Genomic DNA, 25,182 nt, shown 5'->3' with positions numbered 1-25,182 from the left:
GTAGTAGTAGTGGTAGTGGTGCTGGGGATGAGCAGCAGTAGTGGTAGTGGTGCTGGGGATGAGCAGCAGTAGTGGTAGTGGTGCTGGGGATGAGCAGCAGTAGTGGTAGTGGTGCTGGGGATGAGCAGCAGTAGTGGTAGTGGTGCTGGGGATGAGCAGCAGTAGTAGTAGTGGTGCTGGGGATGAGCAGCAGTAGTAGTAGTGGTGCTGGGGATGAGCAGCAGTAGTAGTAGTGGTGCTGGGGATGTGCAGCAGCAGTAGTTGTAGTGGTGCTGGGTTGATGAGCAGCAGCAGTAGTTGTAGTGGTGCTGGGGATGAGCAGCAGTAGTAGTGGTGGTGTGGATGAGCAGCAGCAGTAGTAGTGGTGGTGGTGAGCACCACTGGTCTGCTCTGCCCCCATTTTAATCTCCCAGACAGATGTGGGGGATTATGGGTAATGGAGTTGTTTGATGGCCTAGCTGTGTGGTTACTAGGCTCAGAGTGGTGTCAGGAGGAACTTTCTCTGAAGACCATGCGCTTTCCACCAATCTCCCACTACATCAGGAGAAAACACACCTCAAACGACAGAGAGATAGAGTGGAAAGAGCGCTGCTTTCAACCCTAATCTCTACTGCACCAGCTGTCTACATCTCCCGCTGAGCATGGTTACATGCACACAATAATACGATTATTGTGGATAGTCAGATTAATATAATAGTTTGGTTAAAACATTTACATGCTTTGCAAGAATGATTTCCCTTATAATCTTGTTTACATGGACACATCTGAAATCAGGCTACTTCAGTGGTTCCCAAACTTTTTATAGTCCCGTACCCCTTCAAACAATCAACCTCCAGCTGCGTACCCCCTCTAGCACCAGGATCAGCACACTCTCAAATGTTGTTTTTGCCATCATTGTCAGTCTATACGATACATTGATTAAACATAAAAATAAGTGTGAGTTTTTGTCACAACCCAGCTCGTGGGAAATGACAAAGAGCTCTTATAGGACCAGGGCACAAATAATAATAATAATAATAATAATAATAATTATCATTAAGTTTGCTCTTTATTTAATCATCTTACATATAAAACCTTATTTGCTCATAAAAAATGGTGAATATCTCACCACAGGTTAATGAGAAGGATGTGCTTGAAAGGATGCTCATAACCCTGCAATGTTGGGGTTGTATTGGAGAGAGTCTGTCTTAAATCATTTTCCACACACACTGTATTTAGTTTTCATGCTAGTGATGTCCGAGAATCCACTCCCACATAGGTACGTGGTTGCAAAGGGCATCAGTGTCTTAACAGCGCGATTTGCCAAGGCATACTCTGAGCACCGCCCAATCCAGAAATCTAGCAGTGGTTTCTAATTAAATTAAATTTTCACATAACAGCTTGTTGCAATTTCGATGAGGCTCTCTTGTTCAGACATCGGTAAGTGGACTGGAGGCAGGGCATGAAAGGGATAACGAATCCAGTTGTTTGTGTCATCCGTATTGGAAAAGTACCTGCGTAATTGCGCACCCAACTCACTTAGGTGCTTCGCTACATCACATTTGACATTGTCCGTAAGCTTGAGTTCATTTGCACACAAAAAATCATACAATGTTGGAAAGACCTGTGTGTTGGCCTTGTTAATGCAGACAGAGAAGAGCTCCAACTTCTTAATCATAGCCTCAATTTTGTCCCGCACATTGAATGTAGTTGCGGAGAGTCCCTGTAATCCTAGATTCAGATCATTCAGGCGAGGAAAAACATCACCTAGAGAAACTCGTCATCATGCAAGCGGTCAGACAAGTGAAAATTATGGTCAGTAAAGAACTTTAAGCTCGTCTCTCAATTAAAAAAAAGATGTGTCAATACTTTGCCACTTGATAACCAGCGCCCTTCTTTATGTTGTAAAAGCGTTACATGGTCGCTGCCCATATCATTACATAGTGCAGAAAATACGCGAGAGTTCAGGGCCCTTGCTTTAACAAAGTTAACCATTTTCAATTTAGTGGCCAAATGTCTTTCAGGCTGTCAGGCATTCCCTTGGCAGCAAGAGCCTCTCGGTGGATGCTGCAGTGTACCCAAGTGGCGTCGGGAGCAACTGCTTGCACGAGCGTTACCACTCCACTATGTCTCCCTGTCATGGCTTTTGCGCCATCAGTACAGATATCAACACATCTTGACCACCAAAGTCCAGTTGATGTCACACAGCTGTCCAGTACTTTTAAAAATATCCTCTCATGTTGTCCTGGTTTCCAGTGGTTTTCAGAAGAGGATGTCTTCCTTAATTGACCCCCCATAAATGTAACGGACATATATCAGGAGCTGTGCCAGGCCTGCCACGTCTGTTGACTCATCCAGCTGTAACGCATAGAATTCCCTTGCTTGTATGCAAAGCAGTAATTGTTTAAAAACATCTCCTGCCATGTAACTGATGGGTCGTGAAACAGTGTTGTTTGATGAAGGCATTGTCTGTATAGTTTTTTGGCCTTTTCCCCCAGCATTGTCCCAGCCCCTTCTTCTTCTGTGGCTGAGGAAAGGCACTACTCCCAATATAAGTGAACCCCAAATCGATGTAGTTTTCATCATATTTGCGCCTCTTCGATGGTCCAACATCCCTGTCTGTTGTTCGGTGCTTTCCTGGGTAAGGGGGCAGTAACTCTTCGGCTGCATCAGATTCACAACAGTCTGTGTCCATGCTAGCTGGGCTAACAACAAATGTAGAATTACTGATGCTAGCATTGGATGTGCTCGTGGAAGCAGAACAACTTGTGTCGTCGACAGATGCAGGTGAAATACTGCTGGTAGTAGCAGTACTACCAGTAGCGTTGGTAAGTGTCTCTATGGATGCGGGCCTTACTAAATGGACTGCTTGATTTTTGTTATAATTTTTTTTTTTAAATGTGAATCACATTTTTATTTGGTGTACCCAAGTTTGGGAATACCTGGGCTACTTGATGGCACTTTGATTATTGCAGAAAATCTCCAATCAAAATAAACATTCTACAACAGCGATCATGTCATTATTTTCTGTTAGTTTGGATGTGAAAACTATTTTTAAAAGGCATACTATGTTTTTCCCAACTCACTTCACTCGCACATTTAGAGGGAGGTTTGCGCTACCGGTGCTGACACATGCGCAGATCAAATACACCGCTGGAACGCCGGCGTAGGCTTACTTCGTATTTGATCCTACACCGATTAAGATAAGTAGAGTAAGGTGTTTACATGACTATTTCCATAATCAGCCTATTGCCATAGTCAGTTTAATATCGAATGATCAGTGTCCATGTAAACCTACTCAATCTCTCTTCCTACCTTTTTCTACTTCTCTCTCCCTCCATATCCATCTGTCTCTTCCTCTCTTCTGTTTCTCCCTCTCTCTCTCTCAGATCTAATGTAGTTTTGATGGTGTATGTTATGTCTCTCTGAAGTTTCTCCACTGCCTTATCTGGAGTTCCAGGGTCTCTGCTTCTCCCACAGTCAGCCCTGCTCGTCCAGTATAATACTTACAGAATTTAATCAGAATTTAGTCGGCCAGGCTTCACACACACACACACACACACACACACACACTTTATGTAGAGAAAGTGATAGCTGGGTGTCACAAGAGTTTTATCCCAATGTTCTAACCAAACTATTTTATAGCTTTGACCAATTCACCCGAGGTTGTAAATCCGGGTTCAAAATAAGAATTAGGAAAAGTCTCAGATACTGCAAAAGGTAAGCTCTTTATTCAGAGAACGTTCTGAAGTCAAAAATACATACAGTCATTTTATAACTCTCTCTCTCTCACACACACACACATCACTTTTCTACCAGCCTTGGCAGTTTCTCACCGTTCCTTGGAAGGGCCCTCTTTCCTGTTATCAGTTTTCAGAGTCATAACCAGGTCATGTGCAGTTCAGTTGTTCTCTGTCCATTTCTCAACCCTCAACTTGTCTCACCCACACATTATTGGATTATAGTCTTATAATTCTAATACATTTCACATAGTCTTATACGTTTCAGGGTGGAATTCTTTAGTCATTACTTTAAACATATACATTCCTTTACCACTGGGTGGATATACTCACTGACTAGAAGGTTATAGAAGATGTTGGGAACGTGGCGGGAGGCGAGGAGGGTTAAACCAAATTCAGTCTCACTTCTGAGGGCTGCCTGTCGGTCTAATAGCAGGGCATCGCCCCCACAACTTGAAAGAATACCACTGGGGAAAAGCTGACAACTCCTACTTTGAGAAAGTTCATTTAGGAGCGTGACCGTTTGGGGGGGGGGGTGGAATAACTTTTTCTCTCCCCAGGGTCACACAGTCCCAGCCAGGAAAATTAAAGATCCTAACATCTGATCTGTGCCAGTGCAATGCCACGGCAGGACTTCAAACGAGGCCTGTTCTCGAACTCTAACTCAGTGCTGTGCTGTGCTCAGTGCATGCATCCCCAGGTCAGGGGGATGGGCTTCAAGTCAGCTGCTGCTGCCTGCTCCTGGGTCAGACGGCCCGTCATAGCCTGGGGTGTCAGGTGGTTAACAGGATGTCCAGGGTTGAAAGTACATTTCATTTCTTACTGGTATGGGACACCCAAGTGTTCACATGCATATTTTTTTTAATATACTGCAAAAATGACAGGGTAGCCTACTCTACTGCCACAAACAGATCAATAAAAACGATGTTGTATGATCCATATAATGGGCCTACGAAAAGGGGAGACATACAATATGACGCCCATTTAACCTGGAGGAGGAAATTATTGTCCAAAAACAAACAGAAGTGGTGCTGACCCAGTAATGAAGACAGTGAATATGCAGACTCACCGGGGATGTGGCCAATGTTCTCTGCTGGTACCAATAAGATAGGCTACTGTTCGCTCAATTAAGTTAAAATAACTAAAAGACAGATTGGAGTCTTTTCATTGTCGACTCTTTACAGCAATAGCCATTTGCTTTCCAAATAGTTTTTCCTTGATTGTATGTTTAAATACTGCAATATCCCTGGCTGGGTGTCTGCTTTTCACTGACAGTCACAACTCAACAATAATCTATTTGGTATTTGCCGTGCGCTGCACAAATTGTGGGGCCTTCCGACTATAGGCTATGTGATTTAAAACAATCCACAGCTTTTAAATATATCTTTTTTTAGCTAATAACCAAATCATGCTTTCTGGTTTAGGTGTCTATTTTATTTCAAATCAAATTTAATTTGTCACATGGGCTGAATACAACAGGTGTAGACCTTAGTGAAATGCTTACTTTCAAGCCCTTAACCAACAATGCAGTTTTAAGAAAATACCTAAAAATTCAAGAGATAAGGAAAACAAATAGTTAAAGATCAGCGGTAAATAACAATAGCAGGGCTATATACAGGAGGTACCGGTACAGAGTCAATGTGCAGGGGGCACCGGTGTTGAGGTAATTATGTAAATGATTTCTGTATAGACAGTAGTAAGTTAATTAGGCTATATAATTTTGGCAATATAATTCTATTTACTTTCGGGACAGCTTAGCTTCCCCTAGCCTTATGGACACACCGCCTATGCCTTTTAATGTGGCCTAAACACAACCAGTCATGATGATTTCATCTGGATGTCAAACAATCACTTAACAAAGGCACTCCTGTAGGCTACCCACGCACATTTGTTCACTCACAAAATACCCAACAGTGCACCTTTAATGTGATGAATGGAAAGAGACAGTTGCTAAAAAACACCTATGTGTATTGTAATAATATTCTGTGATTGTCATTAGGCCTACACTTGTAGCCTGAATTGATCGGAATGTCTCAAACTCATTTCCGCTTTGACAAAATGTTGCCTAAGTGTTGGAATGCTTTCATTAATGGTTGGACTGATGGCCAGGTTTCAGGTCTAGTCAACATATCAATGCCTGAAAATAGCACATGTTTCTGTTATAGTGACTAATCTTCAGGTAGATGGGTACCAGCGAGGTCAGTTTCTTATTTTCAGTTGCAGATGACTATATCAATTGCCACATGTCTAATAATTTATCATAAAGCCATTTATTTAGATGTAGAGTGTGTGGATTTACAGACACTGCCTCTTGTGTAAGCTAGTAGAATGTACTATAGAAAGCTGCCATAACTGTCACTTCTTCTGCAGCTCTGCTGCCAGTGCCAGACAGAACACCCCCTTCACAGACAGACTTGAAGGCTCTAGCTACAGTATTAAATTGAACACAATATATCTGTTTCTCTCTGTCTACAGCTACCTCAGGAAGACCAGCCAGCCAGGTAGGCAGGCAGGTAGAGATGAGAGAAGGTGTTTAGCTGGATAGCTGTGTGTTTAGATAATGACAGGGTTTATACAGGGTTTTATTGTTATAATGGGTATTCCCAGGCTGTCATTTACTAGATGGAGGCTGGAGGAAAACCTGTATTGTGTTCCATCCAATCACTTCTGATGTTTTTGTCTGGCTACTATCTCCAGTGTGGTGGTATAGTAGTGTTGCTCTGGGGATAATATGATAAGGACAAACAGTGCGATCGGAAAGGATTCAGACACCTTGACTTTTTCCACATTTTGTTACATTACAGCCTTATTCTAAAATGGATACAATTATTTTTCCCTCATCAACCTACCCCATAAAGACAAAGCGGAAACAGGTGTTTACAATTTTTTCACACAACAGAATTCTTTTCACAAAACAGAAATACCCTATTTACATAAGTATTCAGACCCAAAATTGAGCTCAGGTGCATCCTGTTTCCATTGATCATCCTTGAGATGTTTCTACAACTTGGAGTCCACGTGTGGTAAATTCAATTGATTGGACAGGATTTGGAAAGGCACACACCTGTCTATATAAGGTCCCACAGTTCACAGTGCATGTCAGATTAAAAACCAAGCCATGAGGTCGAAGAAATTGTCCGTAGAGCTCCGAGACAGGATTGCTGCAGCATTCAAGGTATCCAAGAACACCGTGGCCTCCATCATTCTTAAATGGAGCTGGGTTCTTGGGCTCTGGTCTGAGCTGGGATCAGGAATGTGGGGTCAGCTGTTTTTCTGTTTGCTCAGTGTGTGAGCTAATGAAGCCTCTGTTTGAACATGAGGTAGAGATAAAGAGGGATGGATGAGAAAAGAGGAACGAGAGGGGCTTAACTGACCTAAAAAGCTTGAAAATGGGCCGATGGTACCTCTCACTGACTGACTGACAGACACTGTCACACCACATGCTTCTGTCCATATCAGGAGGCCTCGTCATAAGCTAGCTAAAGCTTCAAGTAATGGAAGAGCAGTGTGCGATTCTGGTATAAGGAAATGCTCCCTCTTAATGCAGCTTCAGGGGTTGTTTCATATACAGTACCAGTCAAAAGTTTGGACACACCTACTCATTCAAGGGCTTTTCTGTATTTAGATTTTTTTCCTACATTGTAGAACAATAGTGAAGACATCAAAAGTATGAAGTGACACATGGAATCATGTAGTAAACGAAAAAGTGATAAACAAATTAAAATATTTGATATTCTTCAAAGTAGCCACCCTTTGCCTTGAGGACAGCTTTGCACACTCTTGGCATTCTCTCAACCAGCTTCATGAGGTAGTCACCTGGAATGCATTTCAATTAACAGGTGTGCCTTGTTGAAAGTGAATTTGTGGAATTTCTTTCCTCAACGCGTTTGAGACGATCAGTTGTGTTGTGATAAGGTAGGGGTGGTATACAGAAGATAGCCCTATTTGGTAAAAGACCAAGTCCATATTATGACGACAGTCCATCGTTACTTTAAGACATGAAGGTCAGTCAACCTGGAAAATGTCAAGAACTTTCAAAGTTTCTTCAAGTGCACTCGCAAAAACCATCTGCCACTATGATGTAACTGACGCATGAGGACCGCCACAGGAAAGGAAGACCCAGAGTTACCTCTGCTGCCGAGGATAAGTTCATTAGAGTTAACTGCACCTCAGATTGCAGCCCAAATAAATGCTTCACAGAGTTCAAGTAACATGCACATCTCAACATCAACTGTTCGGAGGCCATCATGGTCGCATTGCTGCAAAGAAACCACTAGTAAAGGACACCAATAAGAAGAAGAAACTTCCTTTGCCCAAGAAACACGAAAAATGGACATTAGACCGGTGGAAATCTGTCCTTTAGTCTTATGAGTCCAAATTTGAGATTTTTGGGTCCAATACCATGTCTTTGTGAGACGAAGAGTAGGTGAACGGATGAGCTCCACATGTGTGGTTCTCACTGTGAAGCATGGAGGAGGAGGTGTGATGGTGTGGGGGTGCTTTGCTGGTGACCGTGTCGGTGATTTATTTAGAATTCAAGGCACATTTAACCAGCATGGCTAACTCAGCATTCTGCAGCGATACGCCATCCCATCTGATTTGCACTTAGTGGGAATATCATTTGTTTTTCAACAGGACAATGACCCAACACACCTCCAGGCTGTGTAAGTGCTATTTGACCAAGGAGAGTGATGGAGTGCTGCATCAGATGACCTGGCCTCCACAGTCACCGACCTCATCCCAATTGAGATGGTTTGGGATGTGTTGGACTGCAGAGTGAAGGAAAAGCAGCCAACAAGTGCTCAGCATATGTGGGAACTCCTTCAAGACTGTTGGAAAAACATTCCTCATGAAGCTGGTTGAGAGAATGCCAAGAGTGTGCAAAGCTGTCATCAAGGTAAAGGACTTTGAAGAATCTCAAATTTAAAATATATTTTGATTTAACACTTTTTTGGTTACTACATTTAATTTATTTTATTTATTTCACCTTTATCTAACCAGGTAGGCAAGTTGAGAACAAGTTCTCATTTACAATTGCGACCTGGCCAAGATAAAGCAAAGCAGTTCGACACATACAACAACACAGAGTTACACATGGAGTAAAACAAACATACAGTCAATAATACAGTAGAAAAATAAGTCTATATACAATGTGAGCAAATGAGGTGAGATAAGGGAGGTAAAGGCAAAAAAGGCCATGGTGGCAAAGTAAATACAATATAGCAAGTAAAACACTGGAATGGTAGATTTGTAGCGGAAGAAAGTGCAAAGTAGAAATATAAATAATGGGGTGCAAAGGAGCAAAATAAATAAATAAATACAGTAGGGGAAGAGGTAGTTGTTTGCGCTAAATTATAGATGGGCTATGTACAGGTGCAGTGATATGTGAGATGCTCTGACAGCTGGTGCTTAAAGCTGGTGAGGGAGATAAGTGTTGCCAGTTTCAGAGATTTTTGTAGTTCGTTCCAGTCATTTGCAGCAGAGAACTGGAAGGAGAGACGGCCAAAGGAGGAATTGGCTTTTGGGGGTAACCAGAGAGATATACCTGCTGGAGCGCGTGCTACAGGTGGGTGCTGCTATGGTGACCAGTGAGCTGAGATAAGGGGGGACTTTACCTAGCAGGGTCTTGTAGATGACCTGGAGCCAGTGGGTTTGGCAACGAATATGAAGCGAGGGCCAGCCGACAAGAGCATACAGGTGGCAGTGGTGGGTAGTATATGGGGCTTTGGTGACAAAACGGATGGCACTGTGATAGACTGCATCCAGTTTATTGAGTAGGGTATTGGAGGCTATTTTGTAAATGACATCGCTGAAGTCGAGGATCGGAAGGATGGTCAGTTTTACGAGGGTATGTTTGGCAGCATGAGTGAAGGATTCTTTGTTGCGAAATAGGAAGCCAATTCTAGATTTAACTTTGGATTGGAGATGTTTAATGTGAGTCTGGAAGGAGAGTTTACAGTCTAACCAGACCTAGGTATTTGTAGTTGTCCACATATTCTAAGTCAGAAGTAGTGATGCTGGACAGGCGGGCAGGTGCAGGCAGCGATCAGTTGAAGAGCATGCATTTAGTTTTACTTGTATTTAAGAGCAGTTGGAGGCCACGGAAGGAGAGTTGTATGGCATTGAAGCTCGTCTGGAGGGTTGTTAACAGTGTCCAAAGAAGGGCCAGAAGTATACAGAATGGTGTCGGCTGCGTAGAGGTGGATCAGAGACTCACCAGCAGCAAGAGCGACATCATTGATGTATACAGAGAAAAGAGTTGGCCCAAGAATTTAACCCTGTGGCACCCCCATAGAGACTGCCAGAGGCCCGGACAACAGGCCATCCGATTTGACACATTGAACTCTATCAGAGAAGTAGTTGGTGAACCAGGCGAGGCAATCATTTGAGAAACCAAGGCTATTGAGTCTGCCGATGAGGATGTGGTGATTGACAGAGTCGAAAGCCTTGGCCAGGTCAATGAATACGGCAGCACAGTATTGTTTCTTATCGATGGCGGTTACGATATCATTTAGGAACTTGAGCGTGGCTGAGGTGCACCCATGACCAGCTCTGAAACCAGATTGCATAGTGGAGAAGGTGCGGTGGGTTTCGAAATGGTCGGTAATCTGTTTGTTGACTTGGCTTTCGAAGACCTTAGAAAGGCAGGGTAGGATAGCAGTTTGGGTCTAGTCTGCCCCCCCTTTGAAGAGGGGGATGACTGCAGCTGCTTTCCAATCTTTGGGAATCTCAGACTACACGAAAGAGAGGTTGAACCGGCTAGTAATAGGGGTTGCAACAATTTCGGCAGATCATTTTAGAAAGAAAGGGTCCAGATTGTCTAGCCTGGCTGATTTGTAGGGGTCCAGATTTTGCAGCACTTTCAGAACATCAGCTGACTGGATTTGGGAGAAGGAGAAATGGAGAAGGCTTGGGCGAGTAGCTGTGGGGGGTGTAGTGCTGTTGACCGCGGTAGGGGTAGCCAGGTGGAAAGCATCGCCAGCCGTAGAAAAATGCTTATTGAAATTCTCAATTATAGTGGATTTATCGGTGGTGACAGAGTTTCCTATCCTCAGTGCAGTGGGCAGCTGGGAGGAGGTGTTCTTATTCTCCATGGACTTTACAGTGTCCCAGAACTTTTTTGAGTTTGTGTTGCAGGAAGCAAATTTCTGCTTGAAAAAGCTAGCCTTGGCTTATCTAACTGCCTGTGTATATTGGTTTCTAATTTCCCTAAAAAGTTGCATATCACGGGGGCTGTTCGATGCTAATGCAGAACGCCACAGGATGTTTTTGTGTTGTTTAAGGGCAGTCAGGTCTGGAGAGAACCAAGGGCTATATCTGTTCCAGGTTCTAAATTTATTGAATGGGGCATGCTTATTTAAGATGGTGAGGAAGGCATTCAAAAAAAATAACCAGGCATCCTCTCCTGACGGGATGAGGTCAATATCCTTCCAGGATACCCGGGCCAGGTAGATTAGAAAGGCCTGCTCGCTGAAGTGTTTCAGGGAGCGTTTGACAGTGATGAGTGGAGGTTGTTTGACCACTGACCCATTACTGATGCAGGCAATGAGGCAGTGATCGCTGAGATCTTGGTTGAAAACAGCAGACGTGTATCTACATGATTCTGTATGTGTTATTTCATAGTTTGATGTCTTCACTATTATTCTCCAATGTAGAAAATAGTAAAAATAAAGAAAAACCCTTGAATGAGTAGGTGTCCAAACTTTTGATTGGTACTGTATATTGATTTATTTTCTACCCCTTTTAAAACCTGAGATGTTTTTCAAGACCCTCATTTACACGCTGCAAGGTTTTTCTCTTTCTCCTCTTCTCCTTCTCTCTTCTCTCTCCTCCCTCTCTCTCTCACTCCTGCACCGCTCTCATTCTCCTGGTTTTGATGTTGAATTCAAAGCACTTGCAAATGTATATATTTCTCTGGAACATTTTCTTAGCCTGCTCATGTAAAGTGTTGGAGGAGAATAATAATGACTGTACCCTGATGGGAATTAAATGTCTGAAGTTCAAAGCACCTTGTACATCAGAGCAGCTGTCAATCAAACACACTCTCTCAAGCTCCGGATGGGGAGGCGAGAGAGAGGATGACGTGTGTGTGCGTGCGACAGGGAATAACAGGTTACTACTGGTGGTTGGTTGTGTTGGTGTTTGAGCCAGCAGGGGGAGGGGGTTGGATGAAAGCGACCTGGCCATGGTGCAGGGTGGAGCAGCCTGCTCCCCTGAGACACCCCCCTCCTCTCCTCTCCCCATCCCTCTATCAGCTTTTCTTTAGTAGCTGAGGCAGCCTGAAAACAATGCTGGGATGGATAAGACGAGCTGCTATGACAGCATGGTAACCAGGGGGCTGCCAAGCCTATGTGATAGGGAATCTACTGGGCTTAGAGCAACCAGACACCCACCACACACACTACTTGTACCCCACCTATGCATGTGGTGCATCACTGGGAGGATGAGATAAGCATATATTCCACACAGCATGGGCGTCAGTGAGATAGTTGTTGCAGTTTGCATCAGCACACTATGCATTTCAGATTCACATTCTCTTTTTCCATCTTTTTATTATCTTCCTCCTGCCTTCTCTTTCTGAGAAATATTACTTATATGGTGGATAAGTTAAATATACGTCCAATTAGTTCTGTTGTAAACATGTCTTTATCTTTATTCAGGTTTGATGGTAACTTCAACACCAACGTGTCCAAGACCATCTGCTGTGACAGGCTGTCCCCCACGGTCAACAGTCGAGCCTTCAACCCTGGACGGGACCTCAACTCAGGTGGGTCACCTTCTACCACTATCATCCCTTACCCCCCTCACTTCCCCCTTACTCTCCTCACTACCCCATTACCCCTACCACCCCTTACCCCCCTTACCCCCCTCACTTCCCCCTTACTCTCCTCACTACCCCATTACCCCTACCAGCCCTTACCCCCCTTACCCCCCTCACTTCCCCCTTACTCTCCTCACTACCCCATTACCCCTACCACCCCTTACCCCCCTTACCCTCCTCATTACCCCTTACCCCCCTCACTTCCCCCTTAGCCCCTCACTACCCCATTACCCCTTACCCCCCTCACTTCCTCCTTACCCCCTCACTACCCCATTACCCCTACCACCCCTTACCCCTTAGCCCCTCACTACCCCATTACCCCTACCACCCCTTACCACCCTTTACGGCAACCCATATTTTTAAGAAATTAATATTCCTCACCATATGGTTACATCTTAAAAGGAAAAGGGCTTTGAACCCAGATGGAAATAATGAAGTGTGCCTGTTCTGCGCATTATTAGACCACTTTGTATTCTGTTTTCTTCCCTCCTCTCTGCCCCTTCCCTTTTCCTACGCTCTCTTTCTTTCTCTCTCTTTCTTTCTCTCTCTTTCTTTATCTCTCTTTCTTTATCTCTCTTTCTTTCTCTTTCTTTCTCTCTCTTTCTTTCTCTCTTTTTCTCTCTCTTTCTCTCTCTTTCTCTCTCTTTCTCTCTCTCTTTTTCTCTGAGATCAAAGGAAGTATTTAGTATTTTGGTCTGCTTCTCCATTCAGGAACTGGATGTTTTTCTCATTCTACATTATAAGGCTTTGTCGGGCCTTCTGCACTGCTGTTAGCCAATCATAATCAGATGTGATGACGTCATCATTTAACCTCTGCATCAGAACACTCCCAGTCAAAGTCCAGACAATCAACAATGAACACTATAAATTCTGTCTGATCCGTTTATTAGTTATCATGGCAGAAGAACCCAACCCACTAACCCATGCCCTGACTGTACTGAAGCAGCTACAGTATTAGCCCTAATCACACACTTGCTAGTTGTCATTTTAGTCTCGATGTGGAAACGCTGGCAAAGTCAACCACTCTCTCACATACACTACCCCTCCTCCTCTGTAAGGACTGTAGAAACCCTGCAGCTTGTTCCCCTACCCGTCTCTTCGTCTCTCACACCCTCTCCGTCCAAATTCCAGGCCGCTCCGCCTTTGAAGCAGATTAGGGCGATTCATCTTCATCTCAGAGCTTATTTTTCCAAAGCAGTCATCAGGAGTTCATGTTACCGCCAAGCCTCCATTCCTCAGCCCGTCTTGACCTCCAGCCTCTGCTAGCATTCATCGTCCCCATTTGTCTGGACCCAGTCTGAACAACCAAAGACAGAGGAGGAGGGACAGAGAGAAGGAATAGGAAGATTATCCAGAGGAGGAGAGAGAGAGAGAAATGACTGGGGGAGGAAGAGAAGTGAGTGAGTGAAGAAAAAGGTAGAGCGAGACTGTGTCAGGTGATCTGTTTTTCCTGGACTCGTCCTTCTGGTTATTGTTTTCCTCATCTGTTATCTCCTTTCTGTTATCTTCTTTCTGTTATCAGAAAGGATTCTGTTTTCTTTCCTCCTTTCCCTACACTTTTTTGCTCTATTTTTGCTTTAATAATATATAGCATTTAGCAGATGCTTTTATCCAAAGAGAATTAGTCATGCATGCATCCATTTTACATATGGGTGTCCCCGGGAATCGAATCCACAATCCTGTCATTGCAAACCCCATGCTCTACCAACTGAGCCAGACAAGACCGCTCTGTCTCTTGTCAGTCATTGTTTCATAGCCATTCCACTTTCCACTTCCTCCTCTCCTTCTCTATGACACAACAGCTCTTTTCTCAATCTGAATTAGTTCTCACAGTGCTTCAGCCACTGGTTTGATGTGAGTGTAGTTAGTTTTCCAGCCCTGCCCAGTGGACACATTAACCCTTCTGCACATAGCCAAAGTGTTACTGAGCACGGATGGAGGGGCTTCGGGTTAAGGCGTCAGCATGCTTCAGTTCAATTGGTGCCTAACGAGTGTGCTCGCATCCTCCCTCATTAAAAGACCTTCGCTTGAAAAACAAGAAAAAAGCAGCAATAGTATTGTTTGTCCATTTTGAGACGCCATAGCCAGTATACACTTCCAAAATATTGTCATAATTCATCTAAGTTAACTCAAGAAATCTGTCATTAATTTAGACGTTTTTGCTGAGGAGATCTTAGTCGTGCAATTTTACATCTAACTAAGATGAGATGTGCAATGTTTATTAATAATGTGCATGAAAACAAGTAGTCTCTAGCTGAATGACAACAGACTTTATTGAAGAATCCTTACTGTTGACCAATCACAGACGAAGGGGCGTAGACTTTGGCTACTGACTTGGGCTTGCCTCTCCCCAAAAAATGTGTTCCCAAACAGCTGAAAATCCTTCACCGAAGTCCAAAACGAACAAAAACGTCACAAAACTCTTCCGAAGTGTTTCGGCTGTGAAGCATGCGGATGCCTTTAGAATAAGCAGTGGCTCTTCAGCCAGTCATCTATGTGGTTCTAGTGTTTTCTATACATTAGTGGCAGTATTAAGGGCTGAAACCTTGTTGATATATACAGACTATGTTAGCCTGTTTACATGTCCAGAGATTCCTTTTTAATACCAGATGGAGATGGATGGACTGGCCTAGAGTGCTTATGTATGGCAAGTGTTGGTCTATATAGGGTACTGTGTTCATGTTGTTGTAGTGTTGGTCTATATAGGGTACTGTGTTCATGTTGTTGTAGTGTTGGTCTATATAGGGTACTGTGTTCATGTTATGGTAGTGTTGGTCTATATAGGGTACTGTGTTCATGTTATGGTAGTGTTGGTCTATATAGGGTACTGTGTTCATGTTATGGTAGTGTTGGTCTATATAGGGTACTGTGTTCATGTTCTAGAGGGCTGCTGGTTTGTAGTTCTATGTTGGGTATTGTGTTAGGAGATTGGGTCAGCATGTGTGCAGTGGGGTAATAAACTCTAGTGTAGTATAGATACAGTAGAGTACACAGACTGATGGGTAAACAGATCATTTTTGAGCAAACACTGTTTTTTAGACAAACTTCAAGCAGTAGATCATTCTAAGAGTTTGTCTGAAGGGAATCTGTGATGTCATCAGCCTCCCCCCTTGCTTGAGGACCAATACAGGAGCAACAGAGCACAAAATAAGAAAGGCCCACCCCCCCACTTGTGCTCTGTCATGACCTACCTGGACCACCTATTGAGATGTGCCTTTTGTTCAGGAAATCGGTGTGTTAAATGAGGTAAAAAGCGACTGTAGTGGCACTTTAAATGCTGTCATCATGTTTTCTGTTATCCATCTTCAGGGCCCTACTTTGTTATAGAGGAGCAAGACGCACACACACACACATACCAAGACATAGTAACACTTTTTGGCACGGGTTGAGGAATCTGGCTCTATTTGTGTGTCCCTCCCCCTCTCTTCAGTCTCTTTCATGTGAATGGCTGTTTTGTGTTCCTCTGTTGCTGTGCTCCGCCAGACAGGAAGCTGCAGGGTTTGTGATCTGATCTCTCTGAAGATTCTCTTGACTTCTCTGACCCAATAAAAGTCTGTTTGTTTAGGCAGCTAATTTGACCCTGTTCCTTGGCAGATGCTGCTGCTTGATCAGCCTGCAGTGCAGTAATATAACAAACCAGTAAACAAGAAACTTCTCTTGAAAGTCACATTTTTGTTGATACTCTGAGAAGGTTTGGCTTAAGTTGAGTCTTTTTAAAATACTTTTGTATAAATAGTCTATGTTGACACCCCTTCAAATTAGTGGATTTGGCTATTTCAGCCACACCTATTGCTGACAGGTATAAAAAAAATCGAGCACACAGACATGCAATCTCCATAAACAGACAGGAGCTTCATGAAATGGGTTTCCATGGCTGAGCAGCCGCACACAAGCCTAAGATCATGCGCAATGCCAAGCATTGACTGGAGTGGTGTAAAGCTCGCAGCCATTGGACTATGAAGTGGAAACGTTCTCTGCAGTGATGAATCACGCTTCACCATCTGGCAGTCTGACGGACGAATTTGGGTTTAGCGGATGCCCAGAGAACGCTACCTGCCCGAATGCATAATGCCGACTGTAAAGTTCGGTGGAGGAGGAATAATTGTATGGGGCTGTTTTTCATGGTTCGGGCTAGGTCTCTTAGTTCCAGTGAAGGGAAATCTTAACTCTACAGCATACAATGACATTCTAGACGATTCTGTGCTTCCAAATTTGTGGCAATAGTTTGGGGAAAGCCCTTTCCTGTTTCAGCATGACAATGCCCCCGTGCACAAAGCGAGGTGCATACAGAAATTGTTTGTCAAGATCGGCGTGGAAGAACTTGACTGGCCTGCACAGAGCCCTGACCTCAACCCCAATGAACACTTTTGGGATGAATTGAAATGCCGACTGCGAGCCAGGCCTAATCTGCCTACATCAGTACCCGACCTCACTAATTGAAGCAAGTCCCCGCAGCAATGTTCCAAAATCTAGTGTAAAGCCTTCCCAGAAGAATGGAGGCTGTTATATCAGCAAAGTAGGGACCAACTCTATATTAATGCCTATGATTATGGAAAGAGATGTTCGACTAGCAGGTGTCCACATACTTTTGGTCATGTAGTGTAGATGTACATTGTGCCATTGGCAATATTAGGCCTACTAAGAGCACACAGTTACACTTAAGTGAAACGATTACAACCATGTTAGTAATACAGCAGAATGAACCGTTTAATCTGATATCCAGTCTGACACAGTCATATAGGGAATGGGATTTTATGCCAGGCCTTACGTTATTATTATTATTATTATTATTATTAGTAGTAGTAGTATTATTATTATTATTATTATTATCATGTGAGCTCACTCTCACTCTTCTCACACAGACTAGAGAAGACTAGGTTAACCCTTTAAAGTCTCCATCTATCAGTGGGCTCTGACAGGTGTCTGAGAGCCCAGGATGAAGCCTCCTAGTGGGTTAAAGCATGTTAAAGAGTATGGGTGAAGGAGAGAGAGTGATATACCTGTAGGGAACTCTTTCTGTGTTTCATAATACGCAGATTTTAAACTGTATCAACCCTACCTCTCTCGCTCTTCGTCTCTCTCGCTTTTCGTCTCTCTCTTCATTCTCTCAATCGCTCTTCGTCTCTCTCGCTCTGTTGCTCTCGCTTACTCGCTCTCTCTCTCTAATATTAATCCTACCTACTGTTTGTTATTGTAATACTGACATGTGTCTCATCCTCTCCTCTGTAGTGTTGGCAGATAACCTGAAGTCCAACCCGGGCATCAAGTGGCAGTACTTCAGCTCAGAGGAGGGCATCTTCACTGTGTTCCCCGCCCACAAATTCCACTGCAAGGGCAACTACGAGCACCGCAGCAGGTACAGTACAACTAAATGACTAAAATGTTACACTTCCAGACCAGCAATTCAATCACACACCATCGCCTAGATAAACAGTAAAATCAACTAGCCCTAAACGCATGGGCAAGAATGGAGAAATTATTGTTACATAAATCATCAATCAATCAAATGTATTTATAAAGCCCTTCTTACATCAGCTGATATCACAAAGTGCTGTACAGAAACCCAGCCTAAAACACCAAACAGCAAGCAATGCAGGTGTAGAAGCATGGTGGCTAGGAACAACTCCCTAGAAAGGCCAGAACCTAGGAAGAAACCTAGAGAGGAACCAGGCTATGAGGGGTGGCCAGTCCTCTTCTGGCTGTGCCGGGTGGAGATTATAACGGAACATGGCCAAGATGTTCAAATGTTCATAGATGACCAGCAGGGTCAAATAATAATAATCACAGTGGTTGTAGAGTGTGGTTGTAGAGTGTGCAACAGGTCAGTACCTCAGGAGTAAATGTCAGTTGGCTTTTCATAGCCGATCATTCAGAGTATCTCTACCGCTCCTGCTGCCTCTAGAGAGTTCAAACAGCAGGTCTGGGACAGGTAGCACGTCCGGTGAACAGGTCAGGGTTCCATAGCTGCAGGCAGAACAGTTGAAACTGGACCAGCAGCACGACCAGGTGGACTGGGGACAGCAAGGAGTCATCAGGCCAGGTAGTCCTGAAGCAGAGAGAGAGAGAGAGAGAGAGAGAGAGAGAGAGAGAGAGAGAGAGAGAGAGAGAGAGAGAGAGGAGAGAGAGAGAGAGAGAGAGAGAGAGGAGAGAGAGAGAGAGAGAGAGAGGAGAGAGAGAGAGAGAGAGAGAGAGAGAGAGAGAGAGAGAGAGAGAGAGAGAGATCGCGTGAGCGAGAGCGAGAGAGCGAGAGAGCGAGCGCGAGAGAGAGAGCGAGGAGAGAGAGAGAGCGCGCGAGAGAGAGAGCGAGAGCGAGAGCGCGCGAGCGAGAGAGAGAGAGAGAGAAAATCCTTACATTCAAACAGGACACATAAACTACTGCAGCATAAATACAGGAGGAGTCGGGAGACACTGTGGCCCCATCCGACGATACCCCCGGACAGGGCGAAACAGGCAGGATATAACCCCACCCACTTTGCCAAAGCACAGCCCCCACACCACTAGAGGGATATCTTCAACCACCAACTTACCATCCTGAGACAAGGCCGAGTATAGCCCACAAAGATCTCCGCCACGGCACAACCCAAGTAAATCATCACTGACTGCCCATTCCTCAAACATTACGCTTTGTGTGGCCACATCAAGGATATTGTTGTTGTATAGCCAAGACGGTCACCTCCTGCTAGGCAAAGAGAAAACAGAAAACAACATCTTCTATTCCACCTCCTCCCTCTTGGTTGTTTGTGTGTGGCACAGTCAGAGAGCATGTCAACATTATTCCTCCCCCGGGGTCGTTGGGTTTTCCTCTACTCTCTGAGACAGACACCCTGACCACACATGCCCCTGTCAGGAATGTGTTCTGGGACCAGTAAACACCACTGGAATCTCTCTCCCGCTGTTGTGATTTCTGTGGCCTAACCTGGTGAGTCTCTCTTTCTTTCTCTCTCTCTTTCTCTTTCTCCCCCCCCCCCCCCCCCCAAAGCAACAGTATTCCTGGGAAGGGGATCTTGTGAAAACGGTGTGTGGAGTACTCAGGGCAGCCGGAGGTAGAGGGGACTGCCCTGGGGACTTATGCCACCATGAAGCAGGGGAGATGGGGTTACCAGCCTGGAGCAGAGTGTCTGTCTGGTGTCAATAAAACACCATTCTAGTTGATGTATGTTTTTGAATGGGAATGTATTGTTGTTAGTGTTTGTGTTAGTGGTGCAACAGATCACAAAACTCACGGTTCAGATAGGATCATGGTTTAGAGTCACGGATTGGATAATTTTTCAGGTCAGCAACAAAAAGGGACACAAATATAACTTTGCTTTCCATTTATTACTTAAAGAACACTGAAGCAAGGAACTTTTCAATGAGAGAGAGAGAGAGATAGATAGAGATATGCCCGACTAGCATCACTACTCTGGACGGTTCTGACTTAGAATATACCTAGGTGTCTGGTTAGACAGTAAACTCTCCTTCCAGACTCGCATTAAGCATCTCCAATCCAAAATTAAATCTAGAATCCCACCGATCCTTGACTTCTGAGATGTCATTTACAAAATAGCCTCCAACACTCTACTCAGCATATTGGATGCAGTCTATCACAGTGCCATCAGTTTTGTTACCAAAGCCCCATATACTACCCACCACTGTGACCTGTATGTTCTCGTTGGCTGGTACTCGCTACATATTCATTGCCAAACCCTCTGGCTCCAGGTCATCTATAAGTCTTTGCTAGGTAAAGCTCCGCCTTATCTCAGCTCACTGGTCACCATAGCAACACCCACCCGTAGCACGCACTCCAGCAGGTATATCTCACTGGTCATCCCCAAAGCCAATACCCCCTTTGGCCGCCTTTCCTTACAGTTCTCTGCTGCCAATGACTGGAACGAATTGCAAAAATCACTGAAGTTGGAGACTTGTATCTCCCTCTCAAACTTTAAGCATCAGCTGTCAGAGCTGTAAATATCCCATCCAACCAACCAACTACCTACCTCATTCCATTTTTGTTTTTCTGCTCTTTTGCACACCAGTATTTCTACTTGCACATCCTCATCTGCACATCTATCACTCCAGTGTTAATTGCTAAATTGTAATTACTTCGCCACTATGGCCTATTTATTGCCTTACCTTCTTACTTCATTTGCACACATTGTATACAGATTTTTGTATTGTGTTATTGACTGTACGTTTGTTTATTCCATGTGTAACTCTGTGTTGTTTTTGTCGCACTGCTTTGGTTTCTCTTGGCCAGGTCGCAGTTGTAAATAAGAACTTGTTCTCAACTGGCCTACCTGGTTAAATAAAGGTGAAATATATATATATATATATATATATTATTTTAAGTGAAATGTCTCCACACATCATAGTGCCCTAGCATTTTCGTGTAAAGATTAGAAATAATTAGTAAAACAAATACAATTCCATGTACAGATAAATAGTTAAGCAGTTAGATTAAACAACTCCTTTGTAAGATAAATGTTTTAAAATGAAACATGTAAGGAAACAGGTGAATTAACACTCCTTTGTTAGCAGGTTCAAGCAAGCTAAAACCCATATGGTAGCAAAAACTAACTAGCAGAAATTGACAAGTTAGAAAGTATTTAAACACACTTTGCTGTAGGCTACTTTTTACTAGTTAACAAAAAATGATGTATGTCATAAAATATATTCACCCCAACCAGTATTGTAATCAAAACTTACCAGAAAGCATGTAGTCCTTGGCTCAGACAGTGTAGTAGTGTGGGCTCAATAGCATCTCATTAGTGTGCAAGATCTTGAAAATCAACTGTACATGTGATGGAAGAATGCGCTGTGCATGCAGAGGGTTGCAATTCCATTGAATTGTGGTTAGTTTAACCAAAATATGCAGAAGACATAGAATTACCTTGTGTGTATCCCACAAAAAAGAGTTGAGATTCTCTGTTACAAGCAACCTTTTTTTTATGAATTCCCCAAATTCCCTGTCTTAACTTTCCATGGAAGATTTTGCCAAAAATTCTGGAAATTTACCAGAAAGTGTCCGACCCTTTGCAACCCTAGACACACATAATATGCTCGCAGCTCTTACTCCTCACCTTATTTTTCTTGATCTCTAGTATTTTCCACAACTAGTAAAATGTATTCCACACATCTGACTTCCCCTTTACCTCCTCAGCAACCAGTAAACATTCCCCCGTTTAGAGTTTATTTGTCACATCATCTGCATCCATTTTGCTGTCATATGTTACGGTGTTCAGAGTTTGTTATAACCAAGTTATTCAAATCAATTGATGTGATTATGATATGCTATAGGTCAGGCCCTATTCGGACGGGATTTGTTTTCCTGGGGGAGGTCGGCTAATGTAATAAAGTGCATCAGAACAAAACACCACATCTGTAATTTTAAAACGTCCGAATCTGCCATGCAGTGGTGATTTTACCATGTAAATCTTGGTGGGGCAAACTCCAAAAAATGTTTTAGATGCATGCCAGCAAAGCCACCACACAACACTAAACAATACATTAATTAAATTATAACGGTAACAAATGGTGGCCACAAAATATTCGGGCCTACATAAAGCTGTCACAACAGCAGAGTCCTAACAGCAGTCCCAAAACCTTACCACTGCTCCACCTGGCTATTCAGCCTCATTTACTGCCTTAAAAAAACATAGTTGATATGGCTGACTTGCTTAAACAAATGTGTTTTCTACGGACAATTGAGATGTACAATCTATGGCATAACGGGAATTCGAGCGTATGAGGCTATCCGTAATTTTGATTAAGACATTAAAGAGCGAGCTAGGACACGTAGTCAATATAACTATTTCTTCAGCACTTTTGCAGAATTCAGAACATGGGCCGTTCTTACAGTATTCCCCCTGTACACCAAGTCAGAACCGTAGGATAAATGAAAGGGCCATATAAGCAGAAAATGAAAGCTCTTACAAAATTCAATGATTACATTTTTCTAAAACCGGCAATAGGCTAGATGTGCACCACCAAGTCAGAACAGTAGGCTAAATTATGAGGGGGAGTTGGGACCAAATGTATCAGGGTGAGGCACATGGGCTACTAACAGCTTACTACACAACATACACCTAGTATTACTTTCTTAGCTACAGTATACATAAACTCAGCAAAAAAAGAAACATCCTCTCACTGTCAACTGCGTTTATTTTCGGCAAACTTAACATGTGTAAATATTTGTATGAACATAACAAGATTCAACAACTGAGACATAAACTGAACAAGTTTCACAGACATGTGACTATCAGAAATGGAAAAATGTGTCCCTGAACAAAGGGGAGGTCAAAATCAAAAGTAACAGTGTGGCCACCAGCTGCATTAAGTACTGCAGTGCATCTCCTCCTCATGGACTGCACCAGATTTGCCAGTTCTTGCTGTGAGATGTTCCCCTGGAGTTCCTGGACATTTCTGGGGGAATGGCCCTAGCCCTCACCCTCCGATCCAACAGGTACCCAGACGTGCTCAATGGGATTGAGACCCGGGCTCTTCGCTGGCCATGGCAGAACACTGACATTCCTGTCTTGCAGGAAATCACACACAGAATGAGCAGTATGGCTGGTGGCATTGTCATGCTGGAGGGTCATGTCAGGATTAGTCTGCCGGAAGGGTACCACATGAGGGAGGAGGATGTCTTCCCTGTAACACACAGCGTTGAGATTGCCTGCAATGACAACAAGCTTAGTCCGATGATGCTGTGACACACCGCCCCAGACCATGATGGACCCTCCACCTCCAAATCGATCCCGCTCCAGAGTACAGGCCTCAGTGTAACGCTCATTCCTTCGACGATAAATGCGAATCCGACAAAACCGCGACTCATCAGAGAAGAACACTTTTTGCCTGTCCTGTCTGGTCCAGCGACAATGGGTTTGTGCCCATATGTGACGTGATGTCTGGTGAGGACCTGCCTTACTACAGGCCTACAAGCCCTCAGTTCAACCTCTCTCAGCCTATTGCGGACAGTCTAGGCACTGATGGACGGATTGTGCGTTCCTGGTGTAACTCGCGAAGTTGTTGTTGCCATCCTGTACCTGTCCCGCAGGTGTGATTGCAATTTATTGCCCTGGCCACATCTGCAGTCCTCATGCCTCCTTGCAGCATGCCTAAGGCACGTTCACGCAGATGAGCAGGGACCCTGAGCATCTTTCTTTTGGTATTTTTCAGAGTCAGTAGAAAGGCCTCTTTAGTGTCCTAAGTTTTCATAACTGTGTCCTTAATTGTCTACCGTCTGTAAGCTGTTAGTGTCTTAACGACCGTTCCACAGGTGCATGTTCATTAATTGTTTATGGTTCATTGAACAAGCATGGGAAACAGTGTTTAAACCCTTTACAATGAAGATCTGTGAAGTTATTTGGATTTTTACGAATTATCTTTGAAAGGCAGGGTCCTGAAAAAGGGACTTTTCTTTTTTTGCTGAGTTTTTCTCCCTGGCATATTACATCAATTATACAACGGCATACAATACATTTTTGTAATCTCCTTGTTGTGCTGTGCTCACTTGAACAGGAAGGTGGCGCGGCGGTCCTTCATGGGCCAATTTTGTCATCAAAGTCTGGCATTCTCTGGATTTATGGTGCTTTCAAGATAACAGGGAACTCGGAAAAAACAAGGTCGAATCATGATGACATCAGTGATCTTCAGGTCGGAGCTCTAGAAAGAGGCCCAAGTTTCCGAGTTGAATAACCGTTCAAAACAAATTTTTCGAGTCGGAGCTTGTCCCCCCCGAAGTTCCCAGTTGTCTTGAACTCACTGAAGTCCGAGATTTCCCAGTTCCGAGTTTCCAGTTGTTTTGAAAGTGGCAGAACTCATGCTGGATTGACAGCATGGCCAATATTTAATGTTTATCCTTTTAAGCTTGGAAAAGAGACTTGGACCACAAATGTCCAATGAGCACCGATATGTTTTATCTATAATTTCTCTTCATGTGACAAGGATTGAAAAGGATTTGCCAGTAGATTGTCAACTTGATTCATGATGATGATGACTGCTAGCTAAGATTTTGAAAGTATGATGTTGACATGATCAGTCCAACCAAAGCTGCTGTAGATATAACGTGATTTGATGTCATTTTGTTTGTGGCCAATGACCTTGAGCCTTCTTGGAAGGGCACATCTAATGTAACTCTATGTCAGCGCCCAAGGGGCTTGAATTTTCGAGCTCTACCTGTAGATTTTGTGGTGATGTAGTGTCCCCATGAGTGACAGAATACTGAGCCTATCACGGCGCATCTAGAGAACATTACCAACCCCTACGCTCCGTATTTTCCACTGGGTGCCTCACCACCACAGAAAGCACTGAGCTAGGCTGAAACAACTGCATTTTGGAGCTTCCTTACTCAAGAAAGCAAAGAAGAGATCTTGTTTGAATGCATCTTTATTAACAATTTTTTTAAATTTATTTATTTATTTTTTATACATTGTTTGTAAACTGATATGTGACACGCATTAATGCTAAAATAACATGCAAAACAAGCAAAAAAATTATAAAATATATATTTTTAGCTGAGCGGGTGGTCTGCCCCACCTTCCCTGAATGACGGGTCGCCACTGCTGCCTTGTCAGTAATTTTTACATGGCAGGAGAATAACAATTCCAGCCAGAATAACCTACTGTTTTTTTTGGAGAACTCCAAGGTCCTCTGATAGTACTA

General features: G+C 43.6%; 1 protein-coding gene across 2 annotated transcripts in view; it reads left to right on the top strand.

Annotated features, from left to right (window-relative positions):
* Positions 1 to 25,182, top strand: part of cachd1 (cache domain containing 1) — a 112,406-nt gene that overhangs the window by 52,963 nt on the left and 34,261 nt on the right. For both annotated transcript variants that reach the window (XM_014123422.3, XM_014123420.3), the window contains exons 4-5: positions 12,380 to 12,486; positions 17,770 to 17,896. In XM_014123422.3, the coding sequence (XP_013978897.1) occupies positions 12,380 to 12,486; positions 17,770 to 17,896 (234 nt within the window). The remainder of the gene's footprint in view (positions 1 to 12,379; positions 12,487 to 17,769; positions 17,897 to 25,182) is intronic.

This window comes from Salmo salar, chromosome 10 (genome assembly GCF_965601325.2).
Source record: "Salmo salar chromosome 10, fSalSal1, whole genome shotgun sequence".
NCBI lineage: Eukaryota > Metazoa > Chordata > Actinopteri > Salmoniformes > Salmonidae > Salmo > Salmo salar.
Note: the sequence above shows the minus strand (reverse complement) of the source record. Positions and strands in the feature narration are given on the sequence as shown.